This window comes from Eurypyga helias, unplaced genomic scaffold, assembly GCF_000690775.1.
Source record: "Eurypyga helias isolate BGI_N326 unplaced genomic scaffold, ASM69077v1 scaffold12294, whole genome shotgun sequence".
NCBI classification, from domain to species: Eukaryota; Metazoa; Chordata; class Aves; order Eurypygiformes; family Eurypygidae; genus Eurypyga; species Eurypyga helias.
In genome coordinates this window covers 16915-34320 of record NW_010246858.1, presented here as the reverse complement: position 1 = coordinate 34320, position 17406 = coordinate 16915, and the positions used below count along the sequence as shown (strand labels likewise).

General features: G+C 40.7%; 1 protein-coding gene across 1 annotated transcript in view; it reads right to left on the bottom strand.

Moving 5' to 3' along the window:
- The window catches only part of MED13 (mediator complex subunit 13), a 54077-nt gene that overhangs the window by 21014 nt on the left and 15657 nt on the right, over positions 1 to 17406 (bottom strand). Inside the window, exons 4-9 of the mRNA XM_010150554.1 lie at positions 6720 to 6865; positions 5418 to 5615; positions 4383 to 4577; positions 3446 to 3608; positions 3037 to 3147; positions 397 to 1080 (exon numbers count right to left, since the gene is read on the bottom strand). Coding sequence (XP_010148856.1) covers positions 397 to 1080; positions 3037 to 3147; positions 3446 to 3608; positions 4383 to 4577; positions 5418 to 5615; positions 6720 to 6865 — 1497 coding nt within the window. The remainder of the gene's footprint in view (positions 1 to 396; positions 1081 to 3036; positions 3148 to 3445; positions 3609 to 4382; positions 4578 to 5417; positions 5616 to 6719; positions 6866 to 17406) is intronic.

Below are 17406 nucleotides of genomic sequence, written 5' to 3'. Positions count from 1 at the left end.
AGAAAGGTTTTGGCTTTGGGGGTTTGCTGGTTGGTTGGTTTGAGGGGAGGGGGAGAGAGAGGGGAAGACATGACACATTAAGTTCCAAACCAGCATAATTGGGCTACAGGTTAATTTTACAGTAGAAAACTAAACTTGATTGTGGTTTGCTAAGTCACAGCTCTAATAAGAAAAACTCTTTATTACGTGTAAGACTGTGCATTGTGCCCACATTTCACAAGTATTACCTTCTTGAAGTGGACAGCACAGAGTTACGCTCACCCACAGCATTACTGCTCGAGTTGAGAACAACGTTATAAGCCAGCCTGTCGCTAAAGCGCGATGAGAAACTACTGCCTTTGGCCTTCCAGCTGCCCCGCTTTCTCACGCCATTACTACAGTATTAGCACTACTTACTCTGTAACTGATGTTACGTTTTCCTGTCCAGCAGGTATTACTGGATCATCTCGCAGCTTATCATATGGAAGCTGAGGTGGTAAGAATTCCACGTCCTTTTTCTTTGGAAGCTGGTAATAATTCCAAGGAGTATCAACTTCATTTTCCTCCAAACGCACTGCAGTACCCACATACATTGTAGGCTCTATAACTTCAGGAAATTGAGCTGGAAAAGGCTGAGACAAGCCATCAAGTCTGTCTTCCATTGTTTTTGTGGGAACCAAGGGGTCTGGTGTCGGCATCTGGTAGAAGTGTTGACTCTGAGGAGTAGAAGGAGCTTTAGCTACCCCTTCATCAACTACGTCACAAGGGTGAGGACTAAGTGGTGGTGGCTGAGGTGAATTTACCATTTCAGCATTATGCATCTGAGGAGTCTTTGCTACATCATTAGTTCGGATAGTTGAAAATCTCACTTGACTGTCTGGTGCAGTCATCACAAGCCTCTGACTCGCTGATTCTGCCTCCATGGCAACATCATCACTGATAGATACACGATGATGAAAAGGAGTCAAAGGGCGTTTCTGTGGCTTATCCCCTTTGTCTTGCTTCTCATTTGTCTTGTGCTTTGGAGCCACTTGCTGTTGTTGGCCCACAGGTGGTGCCTGCCCCTGTTGACCTGAATTTCTTGGTTTGAGATTCTTGTGCCTGCAGAATTAACACAGGGGAAAATACTTCACATTAATCTTTCAAATATGTCTATCATGTTCTTTTTCACTGGAGAAGAACCCGCTTCTAAGCCATTAAACAGCCGATTGTAGAAATCTGAAACTGATACCATTCTGAAGTGAAGCTGCCTCTTTCCGACCATAACCATTCAGTGACTTGAGTAATATTGACGGTTTTAGAATACCATTTGAAAAAACCCAGAAAAGCTGTCCCATGAATCAAACACACATAACCCTCATAACTGAAGACAGTATTTTATAACTGGTTTTAACAGAAATAGTCACGTGAACACGTTGGCGCTTTTAGCTTCTGCCAACACTGATGAATCAGTAGAACAACAGATGAATTAGTGAATGACTTCAATTCAAGCATCAGCACTAACCCATAGTGCTGTCCAAGCCTCCTACAGGCTAAGGAGTGGAAAATGAAGCAAGCTCAGTCCTACAAAAGCCATTTTAAAAGCTTTTGTAGTTATTTATCTACAAATTAAGAAGGTGAAAAAACCCCAACCACGACCTCAATGTCTCAACTGCAGGACTACAGCTAGGTTTTTTCCATGCACTTGAGCTTAAATATCTGATCTTGATGTTCAAGATGCCAACCTTCTAGATGACCTGACAGAATGGGAGACAGGAAATACTGAAGTCTAGAGCGAAAGTTTACGATGAAGCTATTGAACTGCATGTACATCTTTTGTGCCTGAGTATTCTTTGCCACTCTTCCATTAGGAAAGTTAGGAAGCATGCAACTTGTATTAAACACCAGGATGAGGCAGGAATAAAAAGCTAAGAGATCAAAAACCTATTTTTACTTTAAGCTCTTCTACACATACACATTTTTTACCACTTAGAATTCAAAATACAGAGAATAAGGGGGTTTAAGTCTTCACAACTTCTCTTTTGGCAACTGCGTGTTCCTAATACACACCTCAGTTAATTGATTGTTTTCTCTTAACTAGTGCTATCCTACCTAAATTATCCTGTAACAGAATATTTAATCCTCCTCCATCTCCCCGCTCTTCTCAGGGCACACCTATTTCTACAGAACTTAAACCAATCATTTCAGTAGAGGAGGAAAAAATGCATTTCTTTCCAAATGCTACATCCTCCAGACATTCATTTTTTTTAAGATTCCAATATTCATTGCAAAGTAGTCAGTGTAACATTTAAATCAGAGAAAGCATTTAAACCTTTGCAACACTTCAGTCACCTGAAGATTAATGTTCAGCTTTAAGTACAGCAATTGAGAATTCATTGAAATTAATGTTTCCATTTATTTTAAACAACTGCATTAACAGTCTGTGTCACTGCACAGTTTCAAGACAAAAAGTCACAACAAGAACTGGAAGTTACATTCAGACTTTTGCTTTGCGTTTCTATTCTTCCCCCTCCCAGACAATACAACCCACATATACCGACTACCAACCCGCAGAACAAGCAGGTTTATATACAACCACCCATGGAATGCCATACTTCCCCAAAAGTAAAGCAGGTTGGGGCTTCTTTTTCATATTCATCAAGACACAGTGCTACAATTGTCTTGCTGTTGATTAACAGCTTTGTTCCTTCAAGGCTAATGCCACAGTGCTCTAGAAGAGGTTCTGAGTTCCTCAAGAAACAGGCATTCCCTTTCCACTGCAGCCCAAGAAAGTTGCCCATATACAGGCCACAGGAATCCCAGCCCAAGACTCCGGAATGGTCACTGAGCAGCCAGTAGGTCCACTCAGATGATTCACATGAGTAAAACCTCTGCATTATCTTATTGGGCAGAGTTTCAAGACCTACAATGACATTTAGGATGAGAGACAAATTTTGTTACAGCTCTCCTACAAGCAGCTATTGCTTAACTACTCCTAAAGGAGTCATCACGAGCTCTCTCCCGAGCACTTCAGTCCCAACGTACATCATTGGACTGTGGGTTAGCCAAGTACTGTACCTTGAACAATTGCAATTTGTCCTCTGCGTGGCTTCAACAAAATCCCAGCACGCTATCTTTTCAGCTATCTCTTCATCACACAGGCCATTTGACGTAGCAGAATACTTCCTCCTACGATTCAATATTGGGAGAGTTATTTGCGATCAACATATGTTCTTTCCTTACCTCCTGTCAAACCTCAGGAGCAATTGTGTGACACAGGATTCAGCAGAGAAATTACAGCCTTTTACTAACATATTAAACTGAAAACTAAACAAAACACTCGTGAAAAATAAATTATTTAAAATGTTTTATTATTGAGAGTAAAGGACCTTCTACTAGCAGTCACAGCATCTTGAACAGAATTGTTTTCTACGACAAGCACACACAACACCAGGGCGGGTTGTAGCTTCACAAAATGCATACATACTTGTTCTGGGCTCTGTTCATATTGCATTCTTGCCAAACTCTGTCCACCACTTGATTGGCTAGCTTCCTAGGTATTTTTCCACCATGATGGCTAGTACTGTCAGAGATTAACCCATCAGAAACTGAAGAAAACTTCATCCATTTCTGGGCAGACTGAGCATCAACTGAAAAGCAGCACCAGAGGACACAGTTTTAGGCAACGAGGCAATACACACATTATTACCCCAATTCAACCACCCCAGGAATATCCTAGGATACAAAGCATCTTCCTAACTCAGTGTTAGGAAATAAAAATAAACAGAAAATGTAGGTACATTAGCTGATCGGTGTAACATGGTTCCCTCTCCTAAATAAAAGAAAAAGCACCATATATGTTTATGTTACAACTGGGCTGGGTATTCTTTATCTTCCAAGAACCTGTAGAGCTGAAAAAGAGAACAACATTGCTCGTTCATCAGGAAAACTTGAGCAAAGCCACCTGATAGCAAATCTAACAGTATTATAAAAAAAAAAAAAAACAAAACACCCAACTTAACTAAAAAAGGGTCTTCCTTGGACTGTGGACAAGGCAGAAAACATCCCCTTGCTCTCTAACGACCGAGATGCACAATGAGGTTTATAAAGCTCTGCCAGAATGCACAAACACACCGAGGGGAAAAAACAGAACCAAAAGCTGGACCACAGAAAACCAGAGTGCTGGAGAGCAACGCCAGGTACAAAAGCAGTCCCCATTTCAGCACCTTGCAAGAGTGCTCAAGTTCATTTGGCCCACAACTGAACAATAACAACTGGCTTTATTACAACAGACTTATGACTAAAGAAATACCGTTTTTGATACCAAGTCAGTTGTACAGAGAACACTGAATCCTTTCCAAACACTGGGAGGTTTAAAGAAACCATCATAATGATTTGCCACGTGCAGAAGCTAATTATTATACCTGTTTGAACCTCCTCTGGGGACGTTGGTGGAGTCAGAGTTACTGACGACATGGCAGGATCTCTTGTGGAAGCAGGCACTTGGTGGACACCCAAGCAAGTAGTTGAACAGTGCGATGCCCCTACAGTGCTAGGGGCAGGGATGTCTGTCTGAGGAACTAGCACAAAGCATGCTGGGTATACCATTCGCACGCCAGCTGAAAATAAAAGCAAGTCGATTTTACAGCTGTTTACTAAAAATTTGCATTTAAAACCATCAACAAATAGGTCATTTTACTAGTCCCTCATGCATTTGCCTACCCCTTCTACCTACTAAAGCATTATCCTTGGGCAAAAAGTCTGCTGTCACCCTCAACGTTACTTTATGAATTGCTTTATACAGAAGATTTGGGTGAATGACTAAAAAGGGCCTTTTATATACAGGCAGAGACAGCCCTGGTATCTACATGCTACTACCTGCCTCTATCATTTTGTTTTATAAAGGCAACCGAGAACACACTTTTTAGTATCACATAAAACTGGTAATATTCCCATCACCATCGGGGTCTCCAGTTATCGCTGCAATACCAGCTTGCGACACTCGTTACAAAGGAATGATTACACCAGTTGACAAATCAAAGGTCAATAGCCCACAGCAGAGGAACAAACTACTGCACCCCAGGGGCTTAGATTTTAGGATAAATGCAGTGCCTGAGTACATTTAAAAGTTCTCCAGGACTGTGGGTTTGAAGACATCCCTGAAAGGCACGACTGTTCTCTTTGAATTTGCACAGCGTCTGAAAGAGCGTAACATGCTTTTGATGCATCTCAGATGTCAGTTTAGAAACAATCTTGCTTACATAAAGAAAAAACACCACCTACTCTTAAACCAACTTGAAGCAGTAACTAATTTTAGATAGTCCTGAGCATTAAACAGAAAAACAGAGCACCAACATCTGCTGCAAAAAGAATGAAGTGGGGTCACTTTTGCATTCAGAATTTTGCAGACCTAACCAGCCAGTTCATTTCAGTCGTTAAAAGGTAACCAGAGAACTCACCAACAAGGACTTCAACAGCAGCTAAAGAATCATCCTCCCAGTCCATATCTTCCTGTTTTTCCTCAGATCCCTCCTTCAGGTTAGATGTGACAGGATAGAATTGTTTCCATTCACCAATAAGCTTTTTTGTCGATGAATCAGAAAGCTTGAATGATTGCCCTGTGAGCGTGCCATTTAATCCAAAGGGACTTAGAATAACTAAAGAGAGAAATAAAAAGACATTGGACAACATATCTAAACAAAATTGACTCTTCCCCACTGAAATAGCATCGCCGTTACTTCAGCCACACCAAATAAACAACGTACCATCAGCAAGTCAAGATGCACCCTGATCACATTTTACTATTCTGCACAAGTTCTTGACAATACGTACTGACTATTTTTTGGTAAAATGATTTGTTAAATCTATGTGTTCTCTAAGAATCAGGGCACCACAATAACATTTACAAATTCATTTATTTAAACAAGCAACAATCAAGTTTTCCTCTTGGCTAGCACGGAGTCTCTAACAAACAGGTGGGATAAAGAAACACTACTTCACATTCTGACAGAGTTAAGGTGTTTCCTCATCCTTCCATTCTGCTTGGTACAGCTACAACAGCAATGTATGCACAGGGAAGTAATCTGTTTTGTGTTTAGTCTTGTCCATAGGAGGAAAGTATAGCTGCTGTTAAATTGCATGAATGCAAAAAAAGCAAGTTTGGACACTGAGCATTAATAAAACAGGGGCAGCACGTGGTCATGCAGGAGAACTGATTTCAAAGCCAACACAAGGCTGTCTAAGACAGGGAATGATCAAACAGCCCACTAACCAGACTCAGGCCCCATCACTCCTCTATCTCCGAGAGCATAGCCTGCATCTGCTGGTGGAACCGAAGGAATTTGCAGGCAAGAAAAAGCCAGAAGAAAAGGGGTAGAGGGAGTGAACAGGTTAAATATGTTGGGTCAGAAACAGGTTTCCAAAAGAGGGGTTGATGGAGATATGTGGGGGTTATAAAGCATGTTGACAAAGCAAAATATTTAAGTCACCGACAGGAAAGCACTTGGAAATTCAGTTGTGTCATAAAGACAAGTTATTTGGCTACAAGCCAAGAGCAAAATGGAAGTGATCCACCTGCAGAAGAGCTGAGACACACCAACTGCCATCCGACTACATCAAGACAGGGGACATTTTGGGGGGAACGTGTAATCAGTGCAAAGAAAACGCCTCTGCTCCCACTTCCAGTCTTTGGCACATGTCCTCATCCTGAGCACCTCAAAGGATTTGCTCGTGTCCATACTCCACTGAGGGGCACAACTTACCTTGAAAGGGGCTGTTGGACTGCTGGGCCAGAGTGAGGTGTTCCTCGCTAAGCAGGTACACGGGCTGATGCTGGCTGATCTCCACACTGGTGCAAACATTGCTGTCCCCATGCAAGAAGAACGTGAACGAGCAGGACAAGTGCTCACTAGGGGAAGAGAAAAAAAGATTCTTAAGTACAGAACTTCAAATAAGTTGATGGCTTTCTCACTAATTTTAAGGCATTTCTTTCCAAATATTCATTAATGAAGTAATCAAAAATCCCTTTTATCTCAATAGCAAGAAAATGCTAAAGGCATGTTCCCTTGGAGCATTTACAAATTATTCCAGCATTAGAGACAAACCCCAAAGATTAATCAGTTACAAAACAGACAGTGAGAGTTTTCAATCTCTTTAGACTGACACTTCATATTCTGAGGTCTGAAGGAAACTTAAAAACACTACTTTGTGCAAGACAAACTGTAACTTAACATTTTATCATATGTATTTTAAACCTGTAAAAGTATTTCTGATCATACATTAATTTTAATGAAGTGATCTCTAGGTTGTCCTGTCACAAATCCACTAAGCAGAATATTGTCAGATTTATAGCTAATAATATAGCAGAATATTTTCAGATTTATAGTTAATATTAATCAACAAATCACTTATTTAAAAGCAAGAACAATTACAACAGCTCTGAGAAGTGTTGTTTTGTGAGGGTTTTTTTTAATTGGATCTTATCCTCATGATCAATAATGAAGCCAATCAAGTAACTAAAAATTAAATCCTATACCTACACACAAAAGATACAAAAATTTTTTAAAAACCCCAAAGCTTAAGTCATTATTAAAGGAAGTATCGATGTTGAGTGCCAGATGCTCCACTACGAGCTTCTCTCAGTCCAGTGTTTTATAAAAAAAATAAACAGTCCCGTGCAGCAAAAAGCATCCCAGCAATAAACATCTCCATATAACTCTGAATTCAACGTTGCTTTCACAGTACTGTACATAGTTCCTCGTTAGCAACTCTAGGAAATCTGCTTCCCAAGACCATGCTTCTGAGACTTCCCAGTTTTGCAGGTCTTCTAACGCTTGTTTTGTCACAAAAAGAGAGATAAACCCCTGCAAGTGGAACTATTACAACATTTTATATTTCATCCAAATCAATTCAGTGGTTTATGTGAAATATATTTTACCAATTTTAATTAAAGGGCAGGACTAGAGCAGAAAGGCAAAAAAAGCAGATGCCTGCCAGGACACCGCAGAAGTGGTACATCTTCATAGCCAGTTCCATCTGAAAAACAACTCCTTTTTTTCCTTTTTAAAAGGAGCTGTATAGGAACAACAATATTCAGTTATATTAGCTACAAGTTATCTCCAAGTGTCTGCCAGCCTAACAAACTCCCACAGGACAGGAACAGATGTTTAGAAGTAAGAAGGTGCTATGCACATGGGACACTGAATTAGGCTCACCACCTCAGTAACAGAAGAATGAAAGTCGAGAACCTTCAAAGTACTTCACAAACTACTGAACAGAAAATAAATCCTCCTCTCAAAGGAGGGTGGCATCAAACACCTGCTCAGTCCCAGGGAAGGGGAAAAACCAAAACCCAGGAGTCAAGGGAAACAGACTCAATTAAGTCAGTCAAAATAGGAGGTACTAGTGCATTTTTTGCAAGGTCAAATGGAAAAGACACTCCATGAGCTACTGCAGCCTAAAACCAGCATATGAACGCAACACCGTTTCCCTCCAAAATAAAATCAGACCCCACCAATGCCCAGGATCACACGCAATGCTTGCATTTCTTGGCAAGTTTTGCGTTCCTGAGTAAGGAACAAAGAGAGACCCAGGGCACGAGGTGACAACCTCCCAGCTTCTGAGCAACCCCATTAAAACCCACCCTCCGCAGGGGCAGTTACTGGATACATCTTCAACGTCCTTTCCAAGAGGTTTCTTCCCTCCACCAGCAGATAGATGGCAAGACAGGAGCCAGTAAAGGGGCGGGGAAGGGAAGGGTTTCTGGAACTAGCAGAGACTGTTCAATCTATGAAAACAGAGATTAAGTGGTTCACTGACTCTCACTCCCCAGTCTCAGAGAGCAGCCACCACGGCAGGCACCACCACGAGAAGAAAGGTGGCTAGTGGTAAATGCACAGCTCTGCCCACCAGCAGTTTTAAAATTAGGGACCTAAAACCATTCAAGGATGAGAGAGCCCACAAACCGTTCAAGGAGGAAGAGAAAATGCAGCACATCGTTTGTTACAGTAACTCAGAGCAGGCCATGAGGTGAACACCGTGAGGAGCCACTCAACGGCTGGCTCCGACTGATGCCGAGCAGACTGCGGGCTGCATCGAGCCTGCGCTGGTATCTGATCTGCCCTTCAGCTTTAGTTGTGTTTTAGGACAAAAAAAGCCAGGAACCAGACACAGGAGTGAATTATTGCGATTCAGTGACAACCACACAGCACAACTGCTTCAGCAGTCCAACTCTGGACAGAATACTCCCTGCAGATGAAAGAACACACGGCTCAGGAACCCCAGGGAAGTTAACTTCCAAAATACAGTGATGATGGAGTTAAGCATCTTATCGAGGATTTGAAGTTCAAGTGAAGTCACACGGTTAACAAACACCACTAAATTCCTATATGGAAACCTGATGAAAACTTTAATCCTCATGCATATAGGTAAGGACTGATTTTCAAATTGAATTTTATTTTAAAATCATACTGGTTTAAGGTGAAAGTGGATTGTGTTCTTGGTTCCCAGTGACACAATACAGTTTGGAAGCTTAGGATAAGTGAGGCAAAGTTTAAAAATTAAAGCACATATGCTTTAAATACACTTTAAATGCAATTACCTATGTCTCCTGTAAACACCACATTATCACACAGATAAAGGGCAGACAATTGCAACATAATCTGATGGAATTCAAATAAACCAAGACAAAGAGACACATCAGCATGATAACAGAAGCATTTCAACTCATTACCCTGCAAAACTTGTCCTAAGAAGTAGCAAGGAAACTTCAAAGTCATCATGCAAAAACTTAATCCAGAAAAAAATAACCCAAACAAAAAACCCTCCAAAATTAGAACTCTTTTCTCCCCCACTCAGCAGGGGAGAAGTTTCCAACAAAATAACGAAGGAAGAGCGCAGCCACAGTTGTTGCCGACATCATTTTGCGAGCTCTGGCATCCAAGCTGCAAGCAGGCTATGGTAGGGCAGGGAGAGCAGATCTGCCGAGGTACAATTCATTCTACAAACTCCAAACATTATAAAGCCGTCACTAATTCCAGTTCCAAATTTCAGTGTTAAACGGCAAAACGACGCACACCACTTCGGGTTTTCATTTCGCTCCTTTGTTGCGCCTCGGAGAGTCGGTTTATGCACAACAGGATACTGTTGTTTCACAGTAAAAACGGTGCTGTCCTTAAACTCGAGGGAAGGGCAACAGTTTTCCACACGGTACCCACAGCGTCTCCTGAAAACGTGCTGCTTCTTCCAACAAAAGGCAAAACGAACACTTCGTGTACTCAAACACAGCTCCAATTTCCTCCTAGCTCGTCATGCTCAGAAACTGCTTCCTAACATTTATCGTCATAGCTCCAGTCAGGTTACAAGGCTTTAGGGAGTATCAATGCATGTGAAAGTCACAAGAAATAAAGTTAGAAACCCTAATGCGGGGGGTGGAGGGGTGAATCAAACCCATACGGAAGCTCTTCGCAGGGGAGCAGAGAAAAGGAAGAAGGAAAACAACCAACCACAGCTCTGAGTCGCTGGTTGCCCCTACAAACACCGTTTTACAGACTTCACAAGAAACTCCACGAGTGCCTTTCAGTATTCTTTCTTAAATTAATACATCTGTACATTCTCCAACTCCTTAAGTTTCCTGAGAATGACTGCTAGTACACTGCCACATCAACCTCAGCTGAGGAGGAATCTTCTCAAACCTTCCTGTAACCTGTTAAACTGATATCCATCCCTCCCTCCCCACCATTTCTCTCAGTCTCCCTCCTATTCTCAGTAACTCCCCTAGTAACTTCACAGCCTAAAGTCCTAATCAAGCCAAATATTACCTACTTACCACTTCGGGATAACTAGGCAAGTTACCTTTACAATTCAGTTAAGGACAATAACAGAGAGCAAGCTGGTGGTTTCCTGCATGCTACTGCAGAATTCACCCTATGCTTTTATTTCCTGGCTTTGTTTAAAGTAGCCGAGATCACCACTGGATAATCTGTGCAGAGCATCTCACAACTGAGATATTAAAATATACCTACACCTCAACATGCAGAACATTCGTCCTGCGAGCAGAGAGTCACTGAAGTCCTGAAGGTGCAGGTATCGTAAAAAAATAACAGCTTGTCTTTAAAGCTACATTGATATTCCCCTCCCCTTTTTTATACTTTTACCATCACAACCTTATCATGTTGCTGCATGGGCACACGTATGTGCCATATGTGGATGGAATTTTAACAGAAAATGCTGAAAACAAAATCCTACTTCTCCAAAAAAACTCATTTTCTTGAATGACACTGCTTTACTCCAAGTTACTCCATTAATATCTCTATAATTAACTTAATTTCATGTATCCATTACTCCCATTTCCAACTGACCTCTGAATACAGATGTTCTGAAGTGTCATCGGAAAGAGCATTCTTTAAGAATTTTGATCTGAGCACATCAGAATTCAGCCAGAACAAGCTCCAACATTGAGAGCTGGTTCAAAAATTTAAAAAAAAAAAAACCACACAAAAACACCACCCAACACCAAACACCCCCACTCCCCCCAGACACTGTTTGGCAGTAATGCTATTTTAAGCAGCCTTCAGTCCTCACCTATACGCTATTAAAGTACATTCACATAAAAACCATTTTTGATTCCCCCATGCTCCCTCTTCACTCCAATCCTACAAAACAAAGATGTTTCATTTCAGAGACAAAAGGATTATGATTCTCTGTGAAAAGAAACAGAAACTGATGTGGACAATTTCAATACAATTTCTGCTTCTACCTTTGTAAGGGAAGATGAAGGGTAGGAGGGGAAAGCACACCAAGACTTACACATACACGATGTTTCTACATCTCCATTAGCAAATCTGAAAATACCTTCTTGACAAAAAGGTAATTAAGTCTGTTTTTTCCTCCACATTAGTACTTACTTAGAGCTTTATATCTTCAAAGTGCTTCACAAACATTAGCTCTATTAGAACCCCACTAATCCACTCTTCACTAGATTGCATACTCCAAATCAGCGCCACTGCTGAAAGGCAAGGAGACTGCAACAGCAGATGCAACAAGGAAGTCTCCAACTCAAACCCCTACAGCACATTTAATAGTCAGTTCAAAAAAGCATCCAAGTGTTTCAGCTGAGAGAGAGAATGGTTTCTGCTGTTTGTTTTCCCTTAAGTACCACCTCATGTTTTCCTACACTGCCTTTGTGAATTACTTGAGTTCAACCAAGGCTGCTTACTGAGTCAAAGGACTGCTAACCCTACCAAAATATTTACCATATCCTTACAAAAATATTCTTTCTACTGCCATTTCCTAGATGAGGAAAATTGATATTGCAAAGTCAAATTACCATCCCAGAACTAATGGCTGTCACAATCAGGATTCCACTATTTCCCTTCCAGTGAGGTAGAACACACCCTGTTTAGGAGCACAAACACATCAGCTACAGTTTTAAGTTTCTAATTAATATACATCATTATTTCAGACTGTTATGAAATGTTTGCCAAAAATTGGTACTTACTGGCTGGTACCCAGAATCCCTCAGGGCATTTTGACCAAAAAGCAATATATCATGACAGTCTGACAACAACTGTCAGCAGCAGCAACAGACCCCAGGGTCCCCAACTGATGCACCACAGCTGCCCAAATAGAAGCTTCTCTCAGTAGTTGTTCTTCACTACAGACTATTTCAGTATACTTCAAATTTATTTAAGTGGTATCAAGTGCCTTTTAAAAGGTGACAATTGCCTTCTATAGTAAAGTCTTGGGCTGAAGAACACAGCCTTACAATTAAACAGATTCTTCTGGAAATAAAAATTTCCATAGAAAGTTTTAAGGTGACACACACCAGGAAGCCCTAAGACCCTTCATTCTCAGTTAGTTGTTTGTTGGGTTTTTTCTTCCTTTAACAAGTTGAGAGACAGCGCTATAGCAACCAGCACAGGACAGAAAACAAAATGTAACTGCCAGAGAATAAGCCTCGAGGAATTACACACCTGACCACACGCTCATCACGCACTACATCGTCCTCTACTCCACGATTCCTTACACTATGCGCTTTGTTCTTTGTCAGGCACCCTCTAGGGCTTTTCATCGTGAGGAAGAAAGTGAAGCTGCCAAGCCACTTGAGGCTTTAGGAGGCAACAGAAGAAAAGGAGAAGCAGCTCCCTCAAGACAACCCATCTACCACCTTTTCTTTGTAAGTGCCTGTTCAGAATAGTTCTTTGTGTCTACATACATCTGCCAGGTATAGCCATAACGCTGCAGTGCACTAACGAAGAGAAGCTTTTTATGCAGCCACCTTCACACCCATGCTGCTTCAACAGCTTATCTTCTTTTAAATATGGCATCTTCACTTTCCACTCACTATCCATGATCCTGAATTACAGAAGTCCATGATCTTAATTCAGACTAGAAAGGAGCAAGAAATTACGTTTTTGCTGTAGTAAGCAAAATACGAAAATCGGATTGTTCTATTAACACAGCACCAAAAATAATTGCCAGGAAAAACATTTCAGTTTTCTTGATTTAATAAATGAAGGGAAAAAACCCACAAGGCAAGTACACAAATTGCTGCAATTTTCAGTTTCAAAGTACTTGAGAAGCTTGCTTTTGTTTTTGTTATTTTGGGACAGGGGGGTGTTTTGGTTTAAGCGCTGGAAGCTGAAAAAGACAGAGGAAAAGAGAAATGAGTACCTAGTTCTCTGGGAAGAGCATGCTGTCATACATGCTCATTATGCTGCAGTACTACTTTTTATGGCAAGAGTTTGAATCATCACTAATCAATTCACAAACGTGCCTTCCTTGCCCTTGGCTACAAGTTCCCTAGAACATCAGAGTCTGTATCAGCCCCATCACGAGATCTGCACTTCAAGCAGGCACAATGGCATTAAATATCCTTAATGTGAAAGCGCAAAGAAACCTCAGCAAATGCACATCCACATTTTCTAGCAAGTTACGTATTCTGTATCTTAACGTGAAGTAATGGGATCTCAAAATACAGATGCTTCTCTAACCACTGACAAGAAGATGGAACAGCAGACATTTTTCTCAGCATCTCGGAGTAAATCCCTATGGTCATGAAGGTAAATATAGCAGAAAGCTGATTTTGATAACACAAAGCAAAACACATAGCTAATAGCAAAGTAGAAAAAACCCTTCCAGTTCAAAGCACATCATTAATGACTACTGTCAAAAGGCTCTCCAAAGTATTTTTCACATAGCTGAGGATGTTTTGCTTTTAGTTAGACCTGCGAGTTAAAAATATTTATTTATTCCATAAGCAAATTGTGTACTAAACCAAATACAAATGCAGCAAGTGACCTGTACTCCAGAATAAGTCATATTAAACCTTAAAGGCTTCCACATTTTTAAATTAACTTCATCCTTAATGAGCTTCGCTTCATTCCAATAAAGACGAAGGTTGAAACAAATGTTATTTTTGTACACTACTAAAACTACAGCACGGCATCTTACAAAGAAGCAAACACGATTTTTTCAGAATGCAACTACAAGTTTGTATATACAGACACACACATTAAAAGTATATACTTCTCCAGATAAAACATGTTCCTGTATTTCAGAACTTCAATGAGAGTTAATAAACCTGTCGTTTTATATTTTAGCATTCTTTAATTACTGAAGATGCAAATCTCAACCTGAACTGGAGCTTTCACAATGAAATATAGGTGTGGTATAAGGAGTGAGAATCCAGAACATATTTGGAAAACAGATAATAGCTAGACATTGCTCTGTTTCAAAGACAGTGTAACAGCTTTCAACGTATTGCTCTTTCCCATTCTGGAACATTTACAAACATCCTGTTAAGCCAGATCTTTTCAAAGTTCAAAATTGTAATGCATTCTAAAATTTTCACTTAAAATCTGAAGTATCTGTATGTATTTTGTATTCTCTTATTGTCCAGTGAACAAAAAGAGCAGATTCATTGTTGAAATCTAAAAACCAAGAGCCATATCATTTTTTGTTTTTTCCTGATGAACAGACTACCTTCACTTAAGCTAAATAAGAGAAAACTGCTTTGTGATGTAAAGTGCTAAATTTGTCTGCTCGTAGTCTCTGTAGCAACCCAATATTCCAAAGAGACAATCATGTGATCAATGCTCTCAGCTCCTGCTGTTTATCCTGCACTGTCCTACTTACAGCAGCTCTCAATTCCAGCTGTCTACAGTAAAAGGAAAAACATCACCTGCTCTCCTGCCGGTACATGATGCCAGAACAGCCTCATTAGAGCTGTTGTAAAAAAACGTTGACATTGTTTGATTTAAAGATTAGGAAATTTACGCTGCAAAAAAGAATTGAGCAGACTTAATGGAAAATATTCCAACAGGATCAAGGAAGAGCCCTGTAGTTTCAGCTATTAAGGTTTCAATTTAAATATATAAACACAAACCTGTGGCTACATGTTTTTCTTCTAGAGTTAACTCTCTCAGGTGTGAAGAGGTTTGAGCTTTAGCACCCAGAAACCTCATTCTGTTCCTTAATAACAACTCACAGCATCATTCTAGAGGGATCAAGAAGAAACTAGTCCGTTCCTATAGAAAAGGGGCCCATGGGAAATTGGAAAAGGTAGCCAAACAGGGATAAGGCATAAATGTAGACTCGGGACTAAAAGCATAGCATTGCCTTTGTCTTGGGGGCAGTGAAGACCAGACAGACAACAGCTGATTACATTCATGCTGGTAGGTTATCAATACAAACATTTCGGAAGCGGGCAACAAGACCATTTCCATGGCCCAACCAAAAAAAACCAAAAAAACAACAACAAAAAAAAGCCACACACAGTGCAGCCACAGCCATTCAAGGCTGCAGATTTGCCAGGACACTTGCACCAAGCACGGGAATCATATCCACTGTGACTCATTTTACCTTCTCCCAGCAAGACAGAGAAAGAACAACCAGCAACAAAAAAGCCACACACAGAATGAAAAACCCCACTCCCTCTATTCAGAACTATGGTAAGCACACCTTCAAATCAAGATAACCACATGTACCAAGGCTTATAACACAATCAGATTTACGTCTAGAGTACCTTACAGCAGTCAGTTCCCATGAAGTCATGTACTTATTGTTAACATCAGGTATGGAAAATGGTATTTCCATGAAAAACCAAAAGAATGGTGCCTGGCACTAAGACCCTGTACCCAGAGTAATGTTAAACAGCATTACCTGTGACACCTGTGCAGCAAGTTCCAGTTGTAAACTATGATAAGGTATATCACTATTTTCCAAGCAAGGTCTTTTTGGGGAAGGGAAGTTATTTATTTGGTGGTTTTGTCTGGGTTGTTTTTTTTCCTGGTGGGTTTTTGTGCTTTGTTGGTTTTTTTGGTTGGTTTTTTTTTTTTAAGTGAACTCAGACACAAGTTCTGCTTTGCCACCCACTGGAATTGGTTATAGCATTTCCTATTTACAAGTCAAAAAAAGGCGACCATCCAAGTAATATAGTAGCTTTCAGTATTCTAGATTTTCAGTTGTCTATCAGACCTCCCACAAACATCAGGATTACTCAATTATTTGCCTACTGGTATTTCAATTGTGTTAAAATTTAGCAAGTTGAACTTGTACCAAAGCTTCCCGAGATCTCCTCCATGTCGGCACTTCATACCTGGGTTTCACCAGGAATGTCAGATTTGATCTTGATGAAGAAATTGTATCTAACTTAGTGCTTAATCTGACCAATTTCCTAATCATATTTATTCTAGATATACACCACTATTTTATCATCCAGCTGGCAGAAGAAAAAGCCTCATCCTTGTCTGATTAGACTGCTCAAGTAACAGTCTTTGGTAGACAGACAGTTGGATGCAGATCAATCTTCATCTCATACATTCACAGGGTGGATTTTTGACTACAGCACACACAACTGGATTTCTGAGCACGGCAACAACAACAACATAACAGGTTGGAAAGGAGAAAAGAGAAAGACATTCTTATTTGTCAAACTTGGTAGTTTAACTTGCAGTCATTTAAACCACATTGGTGAGCTTCTGTAGTCTACCTTGCTTTAAGGGATTGAAAAAGGCCGTGATCATTTTTTTCCCTGTTTGATTACAAGTAAGACCATTCGCAAAACCTTCTTTTTAGTCTCTTACTCTACTGTTGTTCTCCTGCTGAGCCCATCACCCATTCCTGAAAGCTGAAAATCGCCTACTTACAGATGAACAAAGCACCCACCACACGCGCTTTAGGGAGTTAGTTCCTCCATTCCTGCCCCATCTATAAACAGAAGTGGAACCAGCATACTTGAAAACCTCAGACAGTTTCCTCAGGCACGGTAATCGTGACTTGTTCTAACAGATCACATTTCCCCAGATACATGACTGTCTCGCTTTTCTCAATGCTGGTTTTAGACTGGGGAGACGCAGGGGGAGGGAGGGAAGAGCAGGTCATGGTTATTACCTTGCAGCCTTGTCAACACGCAGCACGTGACTGCACAGTGCAAACATCTGAGGGTTC